The 24,126-nt window shown below is 52.5% G+C and overlaps 8 protein-coding genes across 8 annotated transcripts; 4 read left to right on the forward strand and 4 right to left on the reverse strand.

Annotated features, from left to right (window-relative positions):
* Positions 1-970: 970 nt before the first annotated feature.
* T310_6116 (uncharacterized protein) lies at positions 971-2,055 on the forward strand (the record flags this gene model as incomplete). The annotated part of the gene is made up of 5 exons (XM_013471044.1): positions 971-973; positions 1,208-1,419; positions 1,498-1,521; positions 1,570-1,579; positions 1,636-2,055. The coding sequence occupies 5 exons, from the start codon at positions 971-973 to the stop codon at positions 2,053-2,055; spliced, it is 669 nt and encodes a 222-aa protein (XP_013326498.1).
* A 372-nt stretch (positions 2,056-2,427) lies between these two features.
* T310_6117 (alpha-1,2-mannosidase) lies at positions 2,428-4,981 on the reverse strand (the record flags this gene model as incomplete). The annotated part of the gene is made up of 3 exons (XM_013471045.1): positions 2,428-3,046; positions 3,106-3,780; positions 3,852-4,981. The coding sequence occupies 3 exons, from the start codon at positions 4,979-4,981 to the stop codon at positions 2,428-2,430; spliced, it is 2,424 nt and encodes an 807-aa protein (XP_013326499.1).
* Positions 4,982-6,162: 1,181 nt separating this feature from the next.
* On the forward strand, positions 6,163-8,701 carry T310_6118 (XlnR/XyrI; the record flags this gene model as incomplete). The annotated part of the gene is made up of 2 exons (XM_013471046.1): positions 6,163-7,388; positions 7,441-8,701. 2 exons carry the CDS (start codon positions 6,163-6,165, stop codon positions 8,699-8,701), a joined length of 2,487 nt encoding a protein of 828 aa, XP_013326500.1.
* A 1,486-nt stretch (positions 8,702-10,187) lies between these two features.
* On the forward strand, positions 10,188-11,258 carry T310_6119 (uncharacterized protein; the record flags this gene model as incomplete). The annotated part of the gene is made up of 2 exons (XM_013471047.1): positions 10,188-10,507; positions 10,562-11,258. 2 exons carry the CDS (start codon positions 10,188-10,190, stop codon positions 11,256-11,258), a joined length of 1,017 nt encoding a protein of 338 aa, XP_013326501.1.
* A 1,149-nt stretch (positions 11,259-12,407) lies between these two features.
* Positions 12,408-14,806, reverse strand: T310_6120 (uncharacterized protein; the record flags this gene model as incomplete). The annotated part of the gene is made up of 10 exons (XM_013471048.1): positions 12,408-12,592; positions 12,674-12,808; positions 12,874-12,948; positions 12,998-13,229; positions 13,291-13,338; positions 13,537-13,698; positions 13,753-13,955; positions 14,002-14,083; positions 14,136-14,159; positions 14,210-14,806. The coding sequence occupies 10 exons, from the start codon at positions 14,804-14,806 to the stop codon at positions 12,408-12,410; spliced, it is 1,743 nt and encodes a 580-aa protein (XP_013326502.1).
* A 1,778-nt stretch (positions 14,807-16,584) lies between these two features.
* Positions 16,585-19,043, reverse strand: T310_6121 (uncharacterized protein; the record flags this gene model as incomplete). Its single annotated transcript, XM_013471049.1, has 2 exons — positions 16,585-18,214; positions 18,262-19,043. 2 exons carry the CDS (start codon positions 19,041-19,043, stop codon positions 16,585-16,587), a joined length of 2,412 nt encoding a protein of 803 aa, XP_013326503.1.
* Positions 19,044-19,715: 672 nt separating this feature from the next.
* On the forward strand, positions 19,716-22,168 carry T310_6122 (uncharacterized protein; the record flags this gene model as incomplete). Its single annotated transcript, XM_013471050.1, has 5 exons — positions 19,716-20,784; positions 20,917-21,457; positions 21,510-21,541; positions 21,612-21,815; positions 21,900-22,168. The coding sequence occupies 5 exons, from the start codon at positions 19,716-19,718 to the stop codon at positions 22,166-22,168; spliced, it is 2,115 nt and encodes a 704-aa protein (XP_013326504.1).
* A 915-nt stretch (positions 22,169-23,083) lies between these two features.
* On the reverse strand, positions 23,084-23,928 carry T310_6123 (uncharacterized protein; the record flags this gene model as incomplete). Its single annotated transcript, XM_013471051.1, has 2 exons — positions 23,084-23,572; positions 23,719-23,928. The coding sequence occupies 2 exons, from the start codon at positions 23,926-23,928 to the stop codon at positions 23,084-23,086; spliced, it is 699 nt and encodes a 232-aa protein (XP_013326505.1).
* Between the last annotated feature and the right edge of the window lie 198 nt (positions 23,929-24,126).

Genomic DNA, 24,126 nt, shown 5'->3' on the forward strand with positions numbered 1-24,126 from the left:
CAAGTCTCATTTCAACGATGAGGAACGACAGACCTTACGATGCAGTAGTTTGTGGTATTACTTTGCGCGGTATTCAGAACAGCATGCTTAGTCGGTCTACATGCAAAATATAACTGCATATAGTATGTTCCAAGTATTTATAATACTTGGCGGTCGTAAGTACAGTACATGGATTTTAATACCAAACCAGCGATTCAAAGGAGAATCCTGAAAATACGGGGTTGGAGTGGCCATATTACTCAAAAGTGCTACTCTGTAATAAAGGCTAGATCTTTGCAGACTTGATTCTCTTTCTTCAAGGGCTGTGTTAGCTGAATATAGTAGATAGTCTGCCGACTAGTAATTCTACGTGAATGCTGAGCGGCATCTATGCGTGATGTCAGACCAGTCAGCTCAGGAGTGAGGCGAGCTAGGTATCTGGTTCAGGTTAAAAGAAGGACATCAAGTGCAACTAATCTGTACTCTATGGAGCGGACCGCATAGAAACAGTAGAGTGAGCCTACTGCAACGATAGTATCTTTCCCCCCATCATAGTACATGTATAAATATCTTTTTTCTAATAGAATAAGATAAAAGAAGTGCAAAGAATACAAAAGAAAGTAAAACCTAACATTTTATTGAGAGTGGAGCCCGCATTAATTAAAGTTTATTCCCAAGAAGTAAGCTTAAAAAGACACCCGCCGGAGTTAAGACGGACATTATGGGTGATTGTTGGAGATATTCGGGTTTAATATTAAAAAAAAAGCTATTATATTATTATTACTGGCGGAAACCCCTTTCTTCAGCGGTTTAATAATGATGTCGTTGTATTACAGATTATACATAATGTGTGTATCTAATATTACATGTTTTCATGTATGTATACTATATAAGGCGGCAGTCCTGGGGATTTGCGACAGAAGAATCTGAATTGAAATCCTCTTCAGACAAGATACCATCAACTAAGATTCTGTATCTCTGACGAACAACCATGGTGCGAGTCGTCATTATCGGCGGTGCTGGGCGCAAGTCATTGTCATCAATCAGTCTCGAAGAGAGAACAGACCTGAACATGCTCTCTAGGCGTCGGTCGCTTTATCACCGAGGAACTCGCTTCGCAGGGAAAGCATGAAGTGATAGTCTGGACGAGAAAGGTATGCAACATCAACACTTCATTAAAATGGTGTATCTATCTATTTACATGCTAATTGGCGATTACCTATCATAGGACCCCTCAACCCTTCAAATCCCCAACGTCAAAGCAGTCAAAGTCACAGACTACACCGACCATGCCGCCCTGGTGAGAAACCTGCAGGGCGCGCATACGGTCCTCGCCTTTATCAGCCCTACCAGCGACCCTGAGAGTCGGTGCCAGAAGGCATTGATTGATGCCTGTGTTGCGGCGGGTGTAAAGCGGTTTGCGCCTAGTGAATGGGCTGGGTAGGTCGATTCTATACTGTCAGGCCTTTCAGGTGTTTCCTTTCAGGTTGATCTGTATTGACTTGTCGAGTCGACTAGAAAGGTCAGGTCTGGGATTGCAATGTAAGCCATCAAGGAGCCGGTTCTGGACTATCTGGAGGAAATTAACAGGGAGAAGACGGTGAGTACCCCTATGACATCCGAATGGTAAAGAATCATCAGATTAACTTTTATCAGGTCCTCGAATACGCCCTCTTCCAACCAGGCTTGTTGATGGACTATCTCGCCCATCCCTGCCCTCCCTCCAAGCACATGTCCACATTCCCGATGTTCTTTGACCTCGTCGGTGCCCGTGCAATTGTCGTCGAGGATGACCTGGCTCCCATGGTCGTGACGGCCGCAAACGACGTCGCCAAAGTCGTTGCGCGCGCAATCGACTCTGTCGAGCCGTTGTCTCCTCATAACGGCGGCGGTATCGTCGGCGAAAAGACCAGCATGATGGAAATCATCCATCTTGCGGAGAGGATCACTGGTAACGTCACCCCCCTGTCCTTCCTTTGCTTTGTCCCTGACACGCATATGCATTCATTCCAGGCAAAAATTCCACCTCGACCGTCTCCACGTCTCCGACCTACAAGCCGGCCAATTCAAATCTAGCTGGATCCCTACATTCGCCAAGAAAATCACCCCGGAGCAGGTCGACACCCTCCTTATCCCATTCCTCACCGGGTGGGTGTTGGGGATCCACAACGGGATGATCGATATGCAGCCGGATTGGAATCGGCGGTTTCCGGATCTGAAGTTTGTCTCTGTCGAGGAAATGCTGAGGGGCGCGTGGGAGAGGATACAGGCTGCTGGGCATGATAGAAGTCAGGTCTGAAGAGCGTCCTGAGCGTTGACAGGGAGGGAATTTTCCATAGACAAGCTGATGTCTATTTAGTAAGATAAATACATTCATTCTAGAAATCAGTTAAACTATCTAAGATGTAATGCTTAGATAAATAGATGGATATATTACTTCTTGCCAAACTAGAATCCCTGCTCATATGTTGATACTGACGATGATAACACCGACGACAAACTCGGCGGGAGATCCTCTGGCGCTTTCCCCCAAGTACTCTCCTCTTCGCTCGGCCCCACCGTCAGCTCCAGCGTCATGCCCTGGGTAAAGAACTCATGACCAATCCAGTTCTTGGTGTAGGGCTGCCCATTCAGGGTCGCATTCACGATATACACGTTCTTGTAGGTGGGGTCGAAATTGACGACCCGCACCGTCGCCGTCCGGTTTGTCTCCGGGTGCGTGATGCTGACGGACTCGAAGAACGGCGTCGTGATCAGGTACACGTTCTGCCCCGCGTTGGGGAACAGGCCTATCATCGAGAAGATCGTGAATGACGCCATGGCGCCTGAGTCGTCGTTCCCCGGCAACCCGTCTCTCGACGCGTTGAAAGATGATGGGATGTAGCTGTGCACGCGTGCTGTCGACAGACCGGGTCGTCCGGCATAGTGGTATTGGAAGACCGTCAGAAAGACTGGCTCGTTGCCGATGTCGGCCAGTCCCGACGTGTGGAAGAAGTTCAGACGCGCTACGAATGAGTCTGGTCCTCCAAGCATTTTGATCAGAGTGGCCATGTCGTGCGGAGCGAAACTATACACATAGCAAGTTAGAAAGCAATTACGAGTACTCCTGGTGAGGGTGCCACCTACAATTGATACTCCCACACACTCGACTCAAACGTCTCGGAAGGGTTCGTCGTCAGCGAGCAAAACCCAGCCAGCGGGCTGCACGCGATCGGATCCTGGAACCCCCAGGTACCGTTCAGATACTTGGGCTGGAAGAAACCTTTGAAGCCCGTGTCGGTGCCGTTAATGGTCGAGTTCTGGTCGGGCTTGAAGAGATTCTGCCAGTTGTTCGAGCGCGACAGATATGTCGTGTAGTTGTCCTTGCCTAGTCCCTTGCCAACAGTCGCCACACAGAAGTCGTTGTACGCGTACTCCACGGTGCGGGAGATAGACCGAGAATTGGTGCCAAACCCGAGGTAGTCGTAGTCCAGATAAGGAATGTAGTTCAGCCGCTTCCAGCTCATCAGACCGCCACGTCCCTGGTACGACCACTCGAGAGGCTCGTTCTCCGCGTCGTTGACCATCGCCTCGTACGCCAGCTCCCAGTCGATCCCGGTCAGGTTCTTCACAAAGGCATCCGCCAGTACCACATCGGCATTTGATCCTCCCTGGGTCCAGCCCTTGCACAGGCTCATCCGGCAGTCCGGCAGCCATCCTTCATGTTTGTACGTGTCGAGCAAGCTGCGAACCATTCTCGACTGGGAGCTGGGATCGAGGATTGTCAGCAGTGGATGAGCGACTCGGAATGAGTCCCAGATGCTGCAGAATGTCAGCCACCCAAAGATACAGACAGACGCGTATATATTAATCTGCTTCGGAGAGTCACCTACCAGTAGAACGAGTCATAATACGGCTCGCTGCTCTCCCAGAGCGGGTTTTCCCCCGTGTAGTCCTGCGGAGAGAGCATCGTGCGGTAAATAGCGCTCCAGAACATCTTCTGCAAGTCCTCGCTTGCGCCGCCAGGCTGCACCGAAACCGGGCTGAGTTGCTTTCTCCAGGCGCTTTCTGCAGCTTGTCTGATGCGGTCAAAGTCACTGGTTGGCTGGGGAATTTCTTTTTCTGCGTTCTGGCAGGCCTTGTCGCTGCTGATCAGGCTGACTCCCACGCGCGCGTACAAGACCCCGTTGCTCGGACGGCCAAATCGCACCCATCCGCCCGCCTGGAGATAGAAATTGTTGAACCCGCGTGTCACAAACAGCTCTTTCGGCTCCGTGCCGCCGCGGTTATTCACCCACATCCCATTATCATAGACATCGGCACCGGCGAAGTCGACGCAGACGTAGGATCGGTAGGATCCCGCGCCGAAGCTGGGCAGGAAAGTCCCGTTGGCGCGGATTCTCCCTGTAGAGGGATCGATGCCAATCGAGGCGTTCTGGCGGCTCTGTGCAAGGTCCGTCAGATCTAACATCACCAGGGGATGCAGCGCAGAGCCGTTGTTTGTCGTTTCCGGAAAAGTGAATCTGTACAGAGCAGCATGCTCAGTCGTGGTCATCTCCGCATGGATGCCGCTCTCCAAGGACAGGGCGAAATAGCCCGGAGTCGCCACGACAGAACTGTTCACGTAACCGACGGCACGATCGCCGATGGGGAACTTGCAATTGTCGATCACGTCGTTTGGACAGTACTGCGGGAAGAGAGGAAAGGTGCCCAGGGACGGATTCCCCCCAGTGCCCGAGTCGTGCATCGTCGAGAATCCCGTCACCTGGCTGCCGTCCGTCGCGAAGCCGCCCGTGTTCTGGCCGTTGACGTCTGCGACCGCCTTGGCCATGCCGTAGGGCAGACTGGCGCCGGCAAACACGTTGCCTCCATTGTCCGATCCGATCAGGGGGTCGACATAGCTGAGGGGATCAAAACTGGCTGCTGCAGTAGCCAGCCCGGCGGTGGTGCCGACCGCGAGGATCAACAACGTCCATTCCACCCCGGAGCGTCCGCTCACGGGTCTCCTTCTCAATGGAAACATGCACGCGATCAAGCCAGGAGATGCGTGAAGCAGGATCCAATTGCATATGCCTCGCCAGATGCGTGGCAGAGGAGAGAGAGACGCGTCCGGAGACGGTGATCGACAGGTGACATGGTGACAGCGGAGAATTTTATCCCAGCAGATATCAGGGTGACATCTCCCAAGACAATCTTCTGGACAGCTGCATGCGCGCGAGAGGGGTTAAACTCGGGATGGACAGCCCGATTGCCGGATCGGGGCGCGCGATGGCACGTAGCTTGACGCGAGAGCGAATGGCCCAGTGATCCTGCAAGGGACTAAGGGCGCTAGTGCAGCTTCTCCGCAATGGCTCCAGCCAGCCGCGCTCAGGCTGGCACGTTCCACTGAACAGATGTTATCGAACAGCTAATCGGAATGAGAGTCGGAGAGGACGAGTTGATGCTTATACGGAGTACTCCGTGGATTGAAACGATCTGCTGTGGGTAGCAGGTGAGCTGCCAGAACCCTTGCCCTGAGCCCTAAGCCCTACGAGTGTCACCTGACGGCAGACAATCTATCTATATGCAGGCGCCGACTCGCCCACCTAAGGAAAACCAAGCAATAAGCGTTCTTTTTTTTTAAAGAAAAGTCGTGTTTTACAAAGAGAAAATGTGAGCTTTTTGCGTGGGGTAGATAGCGGTCAATCTGTTTCTGAGACTGCTGTCTGCTTGTACAGTACAGACGTTGATTTCGATTCCCAGGAACGTTCTGCTCCTTGGATGCTCATCGTGGTCCTCCACGTGATTGGCCAGGGCGAGTCCCCGGTGGCAGTTTTGGGGCAAACCCCGCAGCGGCCACGTGCCCAGGCCTGCCGCCGGGACTCCGCATGGATTCGGCTGGATTCCGCATCGCACCATCGAGAATACTCTCTGTCTTCATCTCTCCTCTCGCCACTGCCCCTCGAAGCACTCTGTCCACGCCATTGTGTGTCAACGTGGCCATGGTCCTTTGCGACACCGCCAACTCAGCCGAGTCGTGCCCTTAAGTCGGCGTCCGATCCATGTTCAATCCCCGATGCGGTGAGGCTGCTTCGCCCATTTCGCCGTAGTCAGACGAGATCGCTCCTCGAAGCCAGACCGTGATTATCGCAGCTTTCCATCCAGAACCTCTCCAATTTCTGTCTGAAGCCAGACTGGTTCAGTGCCTCTCAATGAGGCTTGGAAATGGCGACTGCCCGGCCTGAGAATGAACAGTCGCCAGCTTCGCCGGAGCAGGACAATGCCAATGGCCAGAAAAAGCGATGGCGTCGCAACCGCGTCGCCTGCGACGCCTGCCATGCCCGGCGGGTGAGATGCGATCGCGCATTCCCCTGCACACGGTGTGTGGGAAGTCGCATACGATGTGAACTCACGCGAGAGCGCAGGAAGCGCGGACGGATCCCCCGCAAAAACACAAACGCGAGGGCAGCGACAGGAGAAACTCTTTCTAATCGAGACAAGACGGTGACCGCAAATCCCCCAGATGCAGCCATCACGGCCACTTCGCCCTTGCAGAATGATTCTCCTGCGTCGAATTTCCATCGCTCTCCCGGCGCGGCCGAAACCGTCCTTCCCCCCCCCTCAGCACCTAGCATTGGAGAACAGCGGTCAGTCGCAGACCTGCAAACGTCACCGAAAGATACAGCAGCCGGGGGAAACATTTCAGACGACTGGATGTCCGCCTCGAATGGCTTCCAGGCCCCATATTCTTACGATCTATTTGCAAACATGGGCTTGTCGGACGGGCCGTTCAGCGTCCCCTTGGAGATGATGGGGACGGCCGAAATCGGCGGGTATCAGCTTCCGCGATCAGTCTCTCGCCAGAGAATGAATCCTGCTCCGGGGTCAGGGACCACAGAGCCACCTCTGAAATACCCCGTGTTGCAGCCTTTGATGCCATTCCTAGAGCCGTATCTGTCCCGAAATCTCGTCTACGATTTGCTGGAACTCTACTTCACCAGCGCCTTCTCCACTCTCATGCATCCTGTCTGCCATCACATCCACTGCTATGTCGTGCGCAAGGCCTCCTTCCTCAGTCGCGACAACCCACGACCCAGCAGCCCAGCTCTCCTGGCGAGCATGCTCTGGGTCGCTGCCCTGGATGACCGTGCGTTTGCCCTCTCCATCTCGCCAATGAAGCGGAGGAAGATCTGTCAGTTTTTGTGTGCCCTGACGGTCCGTCTGCTGAGGCCGTTGATCCACGTTTCGTTTAAAGGGGAAGACGTCACGACGGGCGAAAACGAGTACACCTCTCCCAACGCCGCTCATGACGGCAGGACGCATTCGTTCGAAGAAGGCGGGGATGATCGAGGTTTGGTCGGTCCGGCAGGTTCTCTAGACGACATCATTACCTACATCCATGTGGCCTCGATCGTGTCAGCCAGCGAGCAAAAGGCAGCCAGCATGCGATGGTAAGTTTTTCGGAATTTCTGACTGGGAGTTCAGGTCTGACGGTGAGTCAAGGTGGCATGCCGCCTTCACGCTGGCGCGAGAATTGCGGCTGAACCAGGAAGTGGAGGTTACTCCGAATTTTGACAGCAACAGCGGCCGTCCATTCGACTTCACCGACAGTGCGGGATTCGGCTCCGTCTCCGACGATCGCGGCGAATATGCTCGCCCGAGTCTGAACTGCGTCTGTGATCGGACGCGCCATCGTCCGAACATGATGACGGAAGAGCATCGCGAGGAGCGGCGGCGCACCTGGTGGCTTCTGTACATCATGGACCGGCATCTGGCGCTGTGCTACAACCGGCCGCTGGCGTTGCTGGATGCCGAATGCGAGGATCTGCTGCTGCCCCTGGAGGAAGGGCCGTGGCAGGCGGGCGACGTGCACAGCAACAGTCCCAAGCCCGACGGCCCGCAGTGTTTGATCTCGGGCGACAAGAACAAACGCCGCGTGTTCCCCAATTTCGCCTGCAACGACCACTCCATCTTTGGCTTTTTCCTGCCCTTGATGACCATCACGGGCGAGTTGATCAACCTCAACCAGGCGAAGAACCACCCGATGCTGGGCGTCCGCCTTCAGGGCAAAGAAGCCTGGGACGTGCAGGTCAGCGAGGTGCTGCGCCAGCTCGACATTTACAAGTCAACGTTGCAGACGTTCGCCGCTTCGAGCGGGCCGGAGCCCATCCAGCCCCAACCGCCTCCGTCACTGTCGGCCCCGATGGTCCCCGAGCAGCCGTCCGTCGACGCGAATTATTCGTCGTACCATGCCTGGCACACACAGACAGTGGTGGCATATGCGTCGTACGTGGTGCACGTGCTGCACATTCTGCTGATGGGCAAATGGGACCCGGTGTCGTTGCTGGAGGACAAGGACTTCTGGACGTCGTCGCCGACGTTTGCGTCGACCATCTCGCACGCGCTCGAGGCGGCGAACGCGCTGGAGCAGATCCTGCACTACGACCCGGACGTCAGCTTCATGCCGTACTTCTTCGGCATCCAGCTGCTGCAGGGCAGTTTCCTGCTGCTGCTGATCGTGGAGCGGCTGCAGAAGGAAGCGGGCGAGGGGATCCTGAAGGCGTGCGAGGTGGTGATCCGAGCGACCGAGTCGTGCGTCGTGACGCTCAACACGGAGTACCAGCGGAATTTCCGGCAGGTGATGCGCAGCGCGGTGGCGCAGGCGAGGGGGCGGCCCGTCAACCACAGCGAGATCCGGCATCGCAGGAAGGCGGTGCTGGCGTTGTATCGGTGGACGAGGAATGGGACGGGGTTGGCGTTGTAGCTGGCAGCTGGTATGTATGTTGTATAGTACTACATGATGAGGTCTGAAAATGTACGGTGTATCTCCACCGTAGGTCATATATTTGTCTAATACTAACTACATAGTTGTATCTATAGTAATGAATCAGATGTCCAAAACAGATATAATATACCCAACTGAAATCTCACAAAAGTAGGACACTTCCTCAGCCGAGTTACCCTACTAGATAGAATTATTTATTCACTCCTATAACCTCCCCTCTTTAAACCGTCGATAGATACACTACGTAAGAATAACGAGACTGAAATAAAAATCTCAAGGCGATTCGATTGGACATCCCCTGACGATCATCAATTCGATCCGATCGATCAGATAAGACGACCAGCTCTATTGTCCTCAGGTACCTAGATAACTACTAATACCTGCCTACCAGGTAGGTTGCGTAAGAACCAGTCGTCGACTCGTCTCGTCGTTCCTGGCCTGGACGTCCAGGTGGACCAGACATGGAGGTCACGCGGAGGCCTCATGGAGCAGGATTGCGGGGAAGCCGATCGATCGGTCGGTCGGTCGGGTTCGGTTCGGTTAATTTCGGGAATTTTCCTCCTGCCAGTCGATCAGCCCTTGATCACGGAGTTATTATTATTGTTATTGTTATTTTTCCTATTGTTCGTAACTAGTAACTTCATTCAGCTGGGTATTTATTTTTTCCTTTTTTTCTGTTAATACAACTACAGCTTTGCAGCAAGCAGCATTATTTTTCTTACGGCAATTTAAGAAACAACCGCTCGGTCGGTTCGGTTCGGTTAATTAGATCCGTTGGTCTAGGCCGGCACAGACCTTAGCCGTTGCCGACTCGGGCGCGTAAGTACTCAGGACTGACTCGACGAAAAAAAAAAAACGAATACTTGAGCCAGTGGAAACGAATACCCCCTGACCTCGTTCATCTTAGTTCCTCGTGTTCCGATTAGCATTCATTCCGTTCGTTGATCTTTTGTTGACCCGTTGAGCTGGGTGTGGAGGGCCAGGTACAGACAGCTTAATTAGTAGACTGAAATTTACCGATCTAGACACAACCGACCAGTCGGATTTTAGCTTCGTTCTAGCTCTTCTCGCTCAGAAAGAGCTATGACCTCAGCGTGTTAGCAAGCAACTGTACTCCGTAGTTGATGACTCCTAATAATGACTGCTAGCTAGGTATGCCGTAGGATGCGTGGGCAGGATTCTACTGGCCAATTCGTTTCATAGCTTTAGTTATTGCGGGGTTTATATATGTTCTCGCCTTCCCCGGTTTTTTTTATCTACTGCGCGTAGCTTGAGCTGACGGAGCCGACTTTTTTTTGTTCTACCACGACTCTCTGCAGTGAAATTGCCTTTAGTTTGTCTGATTATGTGTTGTTGTCTGTCGAGTGGGAGATAGCATAGCGATATTTTTTTTTTACCTGCTCAGAGCCAAGTGAGCTGCAACGGCCAATTGTCAACACGCGAGTCTCGTCTCTGATTCTGCGCAATGACCCTGTCAACCCGTCCATCCGACTGGGACAGCTTCCCATTACCAGTCGACTGGGCAGACAGTCTGACGGGCTACGAATTTGGCATCAATGACAAGATACTCGACTGGGATCAATCACTGTTCCTCCCGCCGTCTCTGCCCGGCAGCGAGGAGGCATACAGCTGGCAATTGACGCACGACGAAAGCAGCGAAATCGAGAACAACGCATCATTATGGAATCCGTTCGAGTTGGCGAGTGGCTGGTCGCCGATTCCAGAGTATAGTCTGCCTCTGCAGGCACAGAATTTGGAATTGTCGGGCCAGGGGATCCTGACGAGGTACTTACACACGTGATCATGTTGAAATCGGATGGCAAGGCTGACGTTGAGAAGTCCGCTCGATTCGCAGAATCGTGTCTCGTCGGAAAAATCGCGTTACTCGCATACTCGACAATCTGTCACTCAGAAGCAAGCTCCAAAACGGCGATCGTGCAGGACAATATCCACCTCAGAGTCTGTGTCTACGAATCAAGCCAGCGACAATGGCAGCAGCGATTCGACAATCGACCAACATCGCTACAACGACGTGGATGTCTGCGACAGACCATCCAAACGCTTCAAAACAGGACCCTCTTCTCGCCAGTCGGACTCTATCTCCCGTTCAGCGAATGCGACAAACGACGTCCCTCCGTGGCTAGACGATCCTACCCCCTCTCCAGAAGACCGACGATTCAGCACCAGACTATCATCTCCTCTCTCCTCGCCATCCTCCTCGTCCTCATCCTCCTTATCGTCGTTCTCATCACCGCCATCGTCATCCGATACTGCGTCATCAACCTCCAACGAAAGCGGAATTGAGTACCGACTCCTCTCAGCGCCAGATCTGGGACCAATCCCATCAATACCCTCCGTACCGCCCTTTGATTACGATGGCGAGAGCAGCAAGAGCTCTCCTAGCACCTCTACCCCTGGCGCTACCTCCTCCGATTCGGCAGAGGAGGACATTCTCACGCCATTGGAAATGCCGGATGGGTCGATTCGATATACGGTCAACTGGCTACCGGTGGAGCCGGGGGATATATTCATTTAAAAAATGATTTTTAGAATTTATAATTCTGTCTGTCTTTTTGTCTAAGGAGAGTATGGGAATTTAATGGATGGATGAATGGACTGTATTAGATAGGATTATGGATTCAATGTGTTATGATAGGCCTTGAACAGTATTACGGAGTACTCTTTTTTTTTTTCTGGAGCTGTTTTCCTTGCAGTAGCCAGCCATATGCACGCGTACTCTATACAGTATACACATGGCATGACATCACATGGTAGACAACCACACGAATATCCGCATTTTGCATATGCATGAGCATGTGACAGCACAAAAAAAAAGTCCGGGGAAAGTAGCCTAAGTAGGCATACTCGGCAACAAGGATCTCGGTTAATTTTTTTAAAATTCCACCTTCCCGTTTTGGTGATTAAGTTAAGCTTGCCGCAGACCCGCAGGCTTGGCTTTGGTTGGCCGAACGAACTTGAATTTAATTAACGGCGAACCAAATTACGAGTATGGAGTATGGAGTACCCCGGAGAAATAACCCTAGAAAGTGTCTTTCCCCGGTTGGAAGGAAGTGGTCTGTGCGCTGGAGACACCTACCTACCGTAACACCGTACCCCGTATGATGCTGATGGATGGATTGATTGAGTACAGACGCAATGCACTCGCAGGGTGTATTATCACTGTATGACTACATCACCGTATATATATTACAGAATTATCATTATTAACCTTGGAAGGGTTTTGTGTATGGAGTGTGTAGTATGTATTCCGTACTGTGGGTGCCCTATGCTCTAAATGACAAAATAGAACGGTTCCCTGGGTTTCTGTGGTTCCAGCACCATGGAAAGCAAGGGGGAAAGGAAAAAACCACGTGGCTGTCTTTGGATCAAGATTCACGTGGTACGTTCATGTACTGTACCGAAGATGGTCAATGGTACGGAGTAAGCTTAAAATCTGTTCCTTTTCTTTTCTTTTCTTTTTTTTTTGGTGACCTGTTGTGTAACTCTGCGAGTTCCTAGGGAGTAAGAGTGTCTATCTAGCCTATCTAGTGAGTTATTCTTTTTTTTTCCCCAATAGACAGAACTATTCAACCCCCCTGAAAGTAAATTTTACTTGTGATAGCCCACACGCAAAAAAAAAATATCCAGGTGGTTATCATGTTAGGGCTCCCAGGAGTTATTTAGTTCAGAGTTTACTCCCCCATCCTCCTGCACATTGACCCGTAGTATTACTACCAGTATTCACATCGATGCCAGCCGTCCGCAGGATCGCGTCCACAATCCGCCCTACTGCCCACACCTTTTCCTCCTCGTACTTCCTAGCCACGATCTGGATTCCGATAGGCGCGCCGTCGTAGATGTCCGGGTCATCTGGATCGAGCTTGGTTAGCATGGCATGGAATGGCATGGAATATATTTCAGGTATAATGAAGGGTGTGATTGACTACTTACAAGCCTGCCAGTTCAGCGCATCGAGCTCATTCACCGGCTCAAAGTCCTTGTCTCGTTGGTCGAGGTGCTTGTCGGCTTTGGTGACGGGGATCACGACGCTGCTGTAGTCTAGGACATTGATTGCTCCGGTGTAGCCTTTGTTTTACGTCATTGTCAGTTGTCACTCGCTACTCCGTGTTTCACTCGTCTGGCCAGCTCACCCGTGTGGTAGTACTTTCCCGGAATCACGGCCGCGTGCGGCGCAACGGGCATGATCACCGCGTCGACGGTTTGACCTGCGATAGATTTGCTTTCGTCAGCAATTATCTCTTTCTACTAACGGACAGACGCCTAAGGAGGGCACAGGTTGCAGACCATCTTCGTCGGCCGTAGCGTTCCAATAATCCAAGTAAGCCGCCTCGTAATCCCTCCCTTCGACGGTCAGGGCGTGGTATTCCAGAAGCGAGATGGGGTCCGTCAGCTGCAAGACCTCGCGCTGCTGCGGGATCAGCGGTTCTTCAGAAAGACGGAGCTGGTTGTGAATGTCGTGCCCGCCGTCCGCGGTCAAGAAGCCAAGCTGGTTGAGTGGGTTAGTGGAGCTGAGCCTAGTATACTGATTGAGGTGGCTGGTGGCCTACATTCACCTTTTTCCCTGTTATGTGAGACGGAGGCGTCCATTCGACTACCTAGGTATGCTCTGTCAGTATTGCGTCTGTGTAGGACAGCAGCAGACTTGCCTGGTGACCCGCCTTCCGGACGGCGTCTACGACAAGACGAAGACCCCGGGAAATAGGCGGGTGTGGAGTTACGACACCGTCCGTCCAGAGGATACCCAGCTTCAATGGCCGTTCTCCATTCGCGAATCCATCTGCTGTCGCTCTCACCAGCGTGGCATCCACAATGTCCTGCCGCCAGGGAAGCGGGACAACGCTTGGATCGCGGTGCCAGGGCTGTGTCGACAGGACCGCAGTCATAATCAAGCGCAGAGCGTCAATGGTCGTGCCCAAGAAACCGACAGAAGACGCGTAGGTCGTTTGTCCTGGTATCTACAATATAACCAGTCAACATGCCGTTAAGGGGCATGGTCTCGTCTGACTCACCACGTTCGCTACATCCCTGTACGAGAAGCGGTTACGCGAGGGCTTGATGCCGAATACTCCACAGAACGCTGCCGGTATACGAATAGAGCCGCCTTGAAAGATGTCTAAGCAGTGACGTAAAATATAGACAAGAAGGGACGCCATACCTATATCGGTGCCTACGCCTACAGAGCTACCTCTCAACGCTTGCAACGCGCCTTCACCTGCACCAGTTCAGTTGGAGCTGACAAGTAGAGAGGTGCGTCGTACCTCCGGAAGAACCGCCACAGGACAGATTCCGATTGAAAGGATTCAACGTTTGTCCGATTATATTGTTCGCCGTCTCGCCAATCTGGCAACACGGTCAGATGAGCAGTCATTGAGAACGGCACGATGTCACTCACCAGCAGCGTCTGAGCAAGACTCGTCTAACTAGAACGTTAGCATCAGCCGCCGTCATGCTGCTTCCGGGGCATACCTTGCAATACAAAACGGCACCCAGTCCCAGGAGCTCGGAGACAACCTGGCTGTTCACGTTGTGCACCAAGCTTGGGTCCTGACGTCCTTCGTATGTGCCGATCCAGCCGACGTATCCCATGGTCGTGTCATTGCCCTTGACATGGAACTGGTCCTTCAAACTGATCGGGAGGCCGTGAAGGGGGCCCGTCGTCGTGCCGTGAGTAGCGAAATACTCGTCCAGCTCCTTTGCCCGGTCGAGTGCCTGGTCAAAGAAGATCTCGTGCAGACAGGGGTTCTGCCAGTCGTCAGCTCTGAGAATGGAGGTGCTGCTGTCAAATTCGCTTACGATCTGATGCGCGATTGCTGCCGTCTTGCAGAATGCACGCGTGACTTGCACTGCGCTGTACTTTCCTTCGCGTATCTGCGCCACAAGGGAGACGCTGGCTTGGCTGATGATCGCGATCTCCTCGACGGTGAGAAATTGCTCGATGAAGGCGCCGGTTAGATCTCTCTGCTTCGAGGCGCGATCCAGGTCAGCCTCGCTCAACCGCCATTCTGGGGGGATCTTTGCAAGCACGCTCGCTCTTTTGGCGGCGGCTTTGGCCTGCCACGGCATGTTTTGACGAGTATTGCACTGTGCTGTCTGCTCTCTACCTTGCGAAGAGAAGGGTTGTCTCTATCTGTCAAGGTGCGAAGAGTGTCGAGAAGAAAGGCAAGCAAGGTCAAAGACGCGATTGCTGGAAAGGCCGTCCACATATAAACAAAGAATGATTGGATGAAAGCGGGAATTGCCTCTTAGATATCAAACTTGCCCAGGTGGTCAACAAAGACATGGTCGTCCGGTCTAGCCCAGAAATGAACATGTGGGTTAAGGGAGGAGTCCTCAGATTGGGGAACTCCGGTGCCACATCGGCAGATACCGAATCTATAATAAAAAAGGTGGAGGATTCGACCTGTTTAGTAAATTTACTCCCAATACGCCCGCCCATTTCCTCTTACCCTAACAAATGATCAAAAGCACAAGACAAAAGAAACATCGCTCCTAGAAAACAGTACCCGTTTCCACTTCAGAATTCAGACTCAACTACCGAGTTAGATCTGCGCGATAGCTTAGAAGCAGCCGTCGCAGGGTTTATATCAGATCAGCATATACCCAGGTGACTATGTTCGATCAGCGAAGTTATTCCCGTAATGTACAGTACAGAGCAAGCACTGACATCGTTTCATCTGTATTATCTCCTAACTGACAGCATCCTTCTCCTGGAGCCGACTTCCAAATCTCATGTTGAGCTCGCATTCACCAGGACCTGCGATACTTGTTATTTATCCTAAGCAACGTCCATTTTGAAGCCTAAATACGGATACGAGAACACAACCCGTCTCAACCAGATAAACATTTGGGGGTACCTGTATTTTAATGTCGATAAGCCGATCCGATCGATAGGCCATGGCAGGTCGTCGATTTTCGCTTATCAAGAAGCTCACTTAAAAGTTAGCATGGGGTGTGGCTGATGTGCTGTGCCATCCATGCATGCTCTATGTATTATTACAACAGGGCCCATGCCTGCAATGCTGGTTGGTTGGACCCCACGGATACGTATCGGAAATCTGGCATGTAAGACAGTCCCAAATCGATGTACTGTGCACCAAATTATCGAATCGATTTCTCTACCCAGAAGTAATTGATAAGTTGGACGGCATCCTGGGATAAGCTCTCCTGGTCTAGGCCGAGGTTTACCAGATTAGGCAATATCCGCTGAGAATGGATGTTGAGACTGGACTGGAGTATTATATACACATTATCTGGAATAGTCAAAAGGATCTGAGAAAACAAAGGCTGAAGAATAAAACAGTTGCTGACAAAGCACATATCTAATAAGCAAACGGATGTAGACCAGTTACGTAGCCTTGTTTCCAAGTGGGGTACGGTGTACTACATGTAGGGCGGGGTAATGGTCTTGGGCAACAGTGACAAACTTCCAGTCCAAGGATATTGCTACCTAAATCGACAAACTTCTACTGCCAACGCTGTCTGTAATCACATCCTAATCACCTGAAATAAATTACTAATCCATTCGCTTTGTACGACTGCAGCTGAAAAATACGAGTGTTCTCCGCAAATTTAGCAACGCGGGGCCCGGCGCCACACCGCAAGCTATCCGCCTGGTATGGCTGATTTTTCCTATTCGGGAAATCTGCCCTATACAACTAAGGTAGGAAGCCACCTGGACGGTAAATGACAATGTACGTACAGTACATACCTAGTAGGAAATCTGGTGTTAAAGATAACTTGGCATATGTATGTATCTGTACTGCACAACACGAACTCTAGTGGACAAGACCATGACCATCATAATAACAGCGCAAGCGAGGCAAGAGACCCTTTCATGTCCTCTACACGAAGACATGGTCCTGCCTGGTGTAGATGCCATTGATGCGGTGCCATTTCATTTTGCTGCGCGTCAACCGCAGCCGCTGTTTCCGCTTCGACAGCCGGCTTTCTCCCCGCACATACTCGCACACCATATTCGTGTGGACACCCTTATTGTGATTCTGCAGCACGGCAACCGAGTTGTCGCGACGCGCATTGAGACACACCAGTGCCGTGCCGTTCTCGCGCTGGACCTCCAGCATGATCAGCCCACTGAGCGGCAGCGTCTTCATGGCCAGCGGCACGTCGATGGAGAACCCGTCTTCCGACTTGTGGTTAAAGACGCCGTTGTAAGGCCCGCGCGTCTGCAGCAGCGAGGCGGGTTCGTCGTGCAACAACTTGGCGAGAATGATCTGGGGATCCACCTTGGTCACCGCGTGCAGTTCGGACACGCTGCGGCAGAAGACCCGGCCGAGGAAGAAGTCGCGCCAGGGCCAGTCCGTCACCTTGACGCTCTTGGCCACCAGGATGAGAAATGTCGCCAGCACCCAGAAATACGTCGCGATCGAGAACGGATCTGCGCCAGGCAGGCGGCCCCCCAGAGTCACGCCGATGGCGATGCCTCCGCCGACCATGATGATGGCGATGCAGAGAACCACGTAGACGTACACCCGGCATGTCACCATCACCCCCTTCTCGTCGACGATCCATTCATTCATCTGCCGGTTCGCAGCGACGATCTCCTCTTCGCGCTGGCGCAAGTCGCCTTTGTCGCGCTGCGGCCGCACGCCGTCGCCCACCACCAGGTCGGTGTCTTCCTTGGACAGCAGGCCCTCCCGAGTCATGACGACTTTGGAGAGGGAGCAGAGTCCCCGCGGGGCCTGGCAACCATACGCATTCGAGAACTCCTTGGTCCCCAGGCAAAAGAAGGCCTGGAACATCTCCTGCTTGTACGAAAGGAGCTTGAAGTTCCGTTGCTCGTGAGCCAGAGAAGAAGACTGGTGCATGGTCACGGAGATGTAGTCCACCACGTTCTTGTTCACCACGGGGCTGGAGAGGATCATGGGGATCATGACGTTGATCGCGTCGGTCACGGACGACAACTCCAGGCGTCCGGCGTTCTTGGTGGCCTTCGGTCCATAATCCCATTCGACGACCGTGCCAACCACCGGAGGCGAGCCCGGCGGAGGGGGAGGTGGAGGAGCCTGCTGCCTCTGCTCCTGAAGATGCTTGATCACTTGGTAGACCTGGTCGAAGGCCGCCCGGGAGCCGTTCACCACGTGCAGATTCGATGACACGAGGAAGTCAATATCGCGATCCTGGTACACGAGCGTCGAGAATTCCTCGAACCCGATCTGATAAACTCGCGCACACAGTTCATACGACGTGCTGAGCGACGCGCGCAGCCGATTCGGGCCGCGCAGCGTGAGAATGACATAGCGGAGCAGGATGAACATCGACCGGTGAACCAAGGCGTTTTCGCTCCAGAAGATGCGTCTGAGGGCGTCCTCGCGTGTCTGGAATCGACCCCGGACCCGGACGATGGGAAGCCAGCTTCCAGCTGCGACAGCGCAGTCCGCAGCTGTTCCATCGGCTGGACGAGGCTGTTTGCCTGCTGTCGAGTGTTTTGCGGGACCACCGCGTCCAGGCACTCTTCAAGCGACGTCGTCGTCGACGACGCTAGCGAGGAGGCCGCATACTCTTCGGGCTTGCAGGAGAGCACCTTCAACTTGGCCGATGTCTTGGCCAGGGCAGCGAGTACGGTGCGATGCCATTCTGGTCCGTACGCTGACCGGCACAGGAAGCGAGCCAGCACCACAGTCACGTAGTTCACCAGTTCGAAGAAGTCCTCGCGACTGCCCTTGCTGGAGAGGGCCAGTTTGGGTTTGTTGTCGGCCCCTTCGACCCATCGCTCCAGGTCGACGATCGTCTCCTGCAGCTCTTCGGAGTCGTGGAGGACCGAGATATGTTCTTTCAACAGCGACTCGTTATCGAGGGTGCAGATCCTGTAACACAGCCACATCTTCTCGGCCAGAAACGACAGGTTCTTGTACGCCTTCTTGGTGTCAGTCGCCAGGCTTTCAGTTCCAGCAAATTGGATAACGGTCTGGGGATGGTTCACGGCATCGACGAGCCGCTCGATCTCCTTCTTCCACAGATGATGTTGCTGGACTGCGGAGACATTATAGGCCGTCATGTCATCCAGCGTCGGCAGATTCTCGACGACTGTATCCGAGACCATTTCGGGCATGCAGAGTCGCTCATGCCTACATGCAAAAGCAAGGACTTCGCCGCTCTTGGCCTTGATCGGTTTGTCGCGATCCACGGGGTCTCCGGTGAAGAGCGAGGCCAAGTTGGACTCCTGCCTCTGGAACGAGAAACTTGCTGGTCGCGGGCGTCGAGAGCTTTTCCCGGACTCCTCCGTCTTGCATTTCTGTCCGTTTGGTAGAGAGGTCACGCGAGAAAGAAGGGATTGTGCCATGGAACCGGTATTCTAGGAATGGTTCGCAATTGCCATATTCGAGTCTTCTGGATAATGGAAAAGGAAACTATGGAGGAGTTTGATCTTTTATAAACCCTGAATCAGGTGTCAATCCTTCATGGGTTTCTGTTGTTGAATTGCTACAACACCTACATCCAGCCAGCCCTGTTGTGGCCGTGCAGGCTGTGCATCTTTGTTTTGCTCGCATGCGAATCCCAGAGACATTCAAATTTCTTCAAGGCTGGCTACTGAGCAGTCTGCAAGCTTGGGCGGCTGCTTCAGCCTTCTTCGTGCATGAGGCTGAGCCTGCTCTCGTCGGGCATTCACGCAGCTCGCCAGCGAGGCACCGACTCATTGGGAACTAGCAGACTACAGTGGATCACCATACATTGTACTGCTCAAACATGCAAGTCCATTTAAGGCTGTGCAAAGTTTCGCTGATCTTATCATTTCATTCCCGTCCAAGGCGCTATCGGTGAAGGCGCAATCGCAATCCCTTCCTCAGCCCTTTGGGCTTTCCATCTTCTGTATTTAACATCCTGCGTCTCCATTTCCATATTCGTTTTCGGTTTCTGATCACGGTATTCAAGGGGATTCCGATCATTTACACGACCTTCCTGCTAGACGCCGCATTGGCCACACCTGCTCAGAAATCAGATCATCGCCGTCGTCATGTCTCTCCAGGACTATCTGACCACTCTTCCTTCCCACTTTCCGCCCGATCAATGCACACAAATCGCGCCAGCTGCTCCGAGCTACAGCGGAACGTCGACACAAGTCGGTTCAGACACCGCCGGTAACGATCAGGAAACCGCGGTGGACAACGATGCGCTGCTAAAACCGACCGCCACGAGCACCGACATCAGCAAAGTAACGGTCCCTCCTCTGGATCAACCAGTTGCGGCACGCTTCGCGGACATTACCGAAATCCAGTCCCGAAATCTCCGCGGCGGAGGAAACCAGATCGTCCTGACCGAGCGATTTTGCCCGACTCCAAAACGGGCCGAACGGGAGAAGCGGAAATTCGAGGAATACTCGGTGCTGCTTCGCAACGTTGTGCAGAAGCAGAGGAAGTGCTTTATACCGGTGGAAACTGTTCTCGAGATACGGTCGAAAACGCTGTGCAGAGAGTTCCGGCGGATGGCACCTACATGTTACGATGATACCGACCTCGACGCCAAAGTCATCAAGATCCGCTTTCCCTTCTCCGAGCTTTTCTTCCACCGTGAGGCAATCGAGGCCTTCGCCAGTGACCCTGCCAATCCAGAACATCTGCGGAGAGAGATGAAGCTATTGTCAGACTTTATCCACGACCCCAAGAGAGATCTGGCACATATCATCAAGAACTATGAGCGAAATATCGCCGAGGGTAAGGTCGATGGACAGGAACTGTGGACCATCTATCCGCCCAACGAAATTGTCGTGTTCAACGAAGGCCGATACAAAGAATTCTGGATTTGCCGGAACGTGCTGTACAAGTCCAGGGGTTATTGCGTCAGCGGGCTGCGGCTGGACTTTGACGGTGAGCGTCTCGGGCTGGCACGGCAGGAGTGTTTCATCCCCATGAGAGGACAATACGGGATCTCGCAGCTTCCGCTGATTCCAGCATCCATGTCGCCGGACTGGGACAGGCTCCAAGAGAAGTTGCGTCGCCGGGCGGAAGTCTTCAAAGCCCTACTGGGCAATGAGCTCACCGGGTTTGGCCATCGTTCGTACAAAGGACCTCTCTGGAGAACGGTGGGTGTGCGAGTTCCGCTGAATGAGGTAATGCCCATCTGCCTTGAGCCTCGTTCCATTTGATGCTAAATTTCGGTAGGTAAATGAACGATTGATCGTTGATTATTCCATGTTCCTCAGCGAGAACTGTGGACAGCGTGCCGACTTGGTCTCTCCCAAGCCGAAGAAAAAGATAAGAAGAAAGCCTCTCCTCCCAAACCAGTCTTCATGCGTGGCCGAAAACCATTAATTCCTGATTCGGATTCATCCGATAGCGACTCTTCTGATTCCTCGGACTCGGACTCGGAAGAAACTCTGAGTGAGGCGGGTTCCATCCCTGACAGTGAAAAGTCAAGTTACGGTTCGGGTTCGGACCATATGAATGGTAAGAAACCCAAGTCATCGCCGTTTGACAAGCTGCAGGACATGTCGGAGGCGATTGGGACCCGATGTGACCTGCTTCTCCTGTGCCCGGCGCGGGGTCCGGCGTCCTGTCTCCGGAGCAAAGAATGGGGATGGATCCTGATTGATCGTCTGGAGCCCATTCAGTGGAATCCGCAGGCATTCGAGATGCTGCAGATGGAGTCCCGGAAGAAGTCATTGATCCGGAGCCTCGTGAAAGGCCATCAGCTGGGGAGGCTCCGGTTCGATGATATCATGAAGGGCAAAGGACGAGGCCTTGTATTTCTCCTGGAAGGGTGGGTGCACCTTCGGTCTAAACCACCTGAACATTTGCTCATTATCAATTAGGGAACCGGGATTAGGCAAGACTCTCACCGCAGGTTTGTTTATCCATCAGGAGAATAAAAAGTTCCTTCCTTCAGCGGACGGAATGCTAATACAAACATGCAGAAAGCGTCGCGGAGCAAGCAGAACGCCCTTTGTACTGTGTCTCCGGGGGTGAGCTCAGCACAGACGTGGTCACCGTGGAAAGGAAGTTGGATGACATCTTCAAGATGGCCAAGAAGTGGGAAGCTGTAGTCCTGCTCGACGAGGCCGATGTGCTCATGACAAAGAGATCGTCGATGGAGCTTGGGAGGAATGCTATCGTTGCGGGTATTCTCATTCTCGTTTTTACCTAAAAATGAATTCAATGAATTCATATCTGTATTTACCCAAACTCTGGCTGGCGTGGAAAAGTGTTCCTCCGAATGATCGAATACTACGAGGGCGTGCTGTTCCTGACCACCAACCGGAAGGCCGATCTCGACGACGCTTTTCTGTCGCGGATACACATCACGATCAAGTTCCCTCAGCTCTCATCAGAGGTCCGAGCCGCGATCTGGAAGAATCTCGTGCAGAAAAACGCGTGTATCATAGATGAAAAGCGCTGGCCGGCCGAGATCTTTGCGGTGCTGGGCGAGTTGAAACTCAACGTGAGAAAGAAATCTTCCAGTAGTGGGGCATGAATTATGACTGACAAATCGATTGTCGAAAAGGGCCGGACGATCAAGAATATCCTACGCACGGCATCGTGTTATGCGAACGCCGAAGAGCAGCAACTGTCGGGGTTCCATATCAGCGTCGTTGCCCACGAGGAGCTTGTCAACCCTAAAGACCAGGCGGTGATCGACCGACTTGACAGGCTGTTGTCACCGGACAGGAACAGCTAGAGAAGGTAAATAATTCTGTTTCCTGGTAGAGAAGTTGCAGCATGAGATTCCGTCAGCAGACAGAGAGGACACGGTTAAGAAAGGATGTGAGAGCCGTCTTTCTTGCTGGGTGGGAAATCACCTGACACATTTCTCTCTGTACGAGTATAACTGGAAGGAGCACTGCTGAATGCGATGCAACAGTGTTGACCAGACCTGTACGCTGTCCAGTACGAGTAGAATATTTGTTATATATATGTTATTTGGAGGAGCTTGTTTTCCTCTCGTCTCTTTTCTTTCTCTCTCTCTTTTTTTTTCTGAAGGAACACTAGACTACTCCACATAAAAGGGATTACCCATTTTGTTAAAAAAAACAAAAAAAAACTTTACTACCCCATTTTCACCCTCAATTAAAACCCCCAGTTCAGATTTTATTTAAGAAAGTGTGAAATCCTAAGTGTATAGTGACTAGGCCTGATCTAGCTTATCGAGGAGGCACCCCGTGCTCGCTCCTCGACTCTCGACTACTCCATTGTAGTGGTCCAATCCTAGAGATCAATCTTATCAAACAAGGTAGGTAATTAGTTTATTGGGGCATCTGCATCGGCTTGAAACCGAGATGTCGCGAAAATGAAATCAAGGCTGAATAGGTGCTGAGTTTCTACAGTGCTCCTACTGCTACATACATACACAGCAAAGAAGCTAGTTGTATCTCTCTCCTTTTTATTTTGGTTAATAAATTTGGCCCTTGCCATCAAAGTTGCTCAAATCCTCCAGCAATGGCGATATGATGGAATTAAACACTTTTTCCTGGAAGTCCTCATCATCAGGTTTCGCTTCTCTTCCCCCACGCCAAAACAGACACTGCTCGACCACATCTCCGTATCTCATCCCGCTCTCATCGTAAACATACTTAAGAAGGCGAGATGCAGTCTTTAGATCGGCTGTGTCCTCGTCAGGGTCTGAGTCTTCCGGCGCGCGTAAGGCGGGAATGGTCTGACACAGGGATAACTCCACGAGGGCCAGCCCAAGGGGGAACAGGACTTCGTTTCGGATCAGGCTGCTATGGGTTGAGATGATGGACTGGTCTGAACGGCTCTGGACTGGCTGTAATAGATAAGGATGGTAGAGTTGCGTTTTATTCTCGGATTCAATCTTCGAGAACAGAATGTCTTTCGTTGCCATCGAGCCTTCAGCCAGCTCCCATGCAATTGCAGTACACTACAGGCAAGGTTTGCCGCCAGCCACAGACGGTCTCTGCGGTTGAAGACGAAACCGCTGCGTGTTTGAAACCTGATCGGGCTAGATGAAGACGCGAGAAGTGTTTCGAGAGACTCTGATCGCGGATCGCCCACGAAGCTTCTCACCACGTAGAAGTTATGTCGGTGAGTTTCGTCCGAGATGCAGCCGGTGAGCTTCCGCGGCTTCTGATTAACTGGGACTTCGGCCCGCAAAAGTTCAGAGCACATATTATTAATTGGCGAGGCAGGTGGCAGGTCTTCCGCTTCGGGCCATGGAACGCTTTGCAGAGTCGATGTCACAATGGCGAACTTGACCTTGGTCCCTCCAGCCACCATATGAACATTGTCATTCATTGTAGCCGTTTTATGTGGCACGTGCGGTTTGACCACGCCATGCTCCGTTTCGACCTCGTGCCAATACCAAGATGAAGCAGCTGCAGCTCCATTAACTGCGATTGAGCCAAACACCATTCGGAATTTGGGAAGTTCGGAGGATGCATTCGAGTCATCGATACTACCCAGCGTGTCAAGGTG

Source organism: Rasamsonia emersonii, assembly GCF_000968595.1.
Source record: "Rasamsonia emersonii CBS 393.64 chromosome Unknown ctg1118621760365, whole genome shotgun sequence".
Taxonomy (NCBI): Eukaryota; Fungi; Ascomycota; class Eurotiomycetes; order Eurotiales; family Trichocomaceae; genus Rasamsonia; species Rasamsonia emersonii.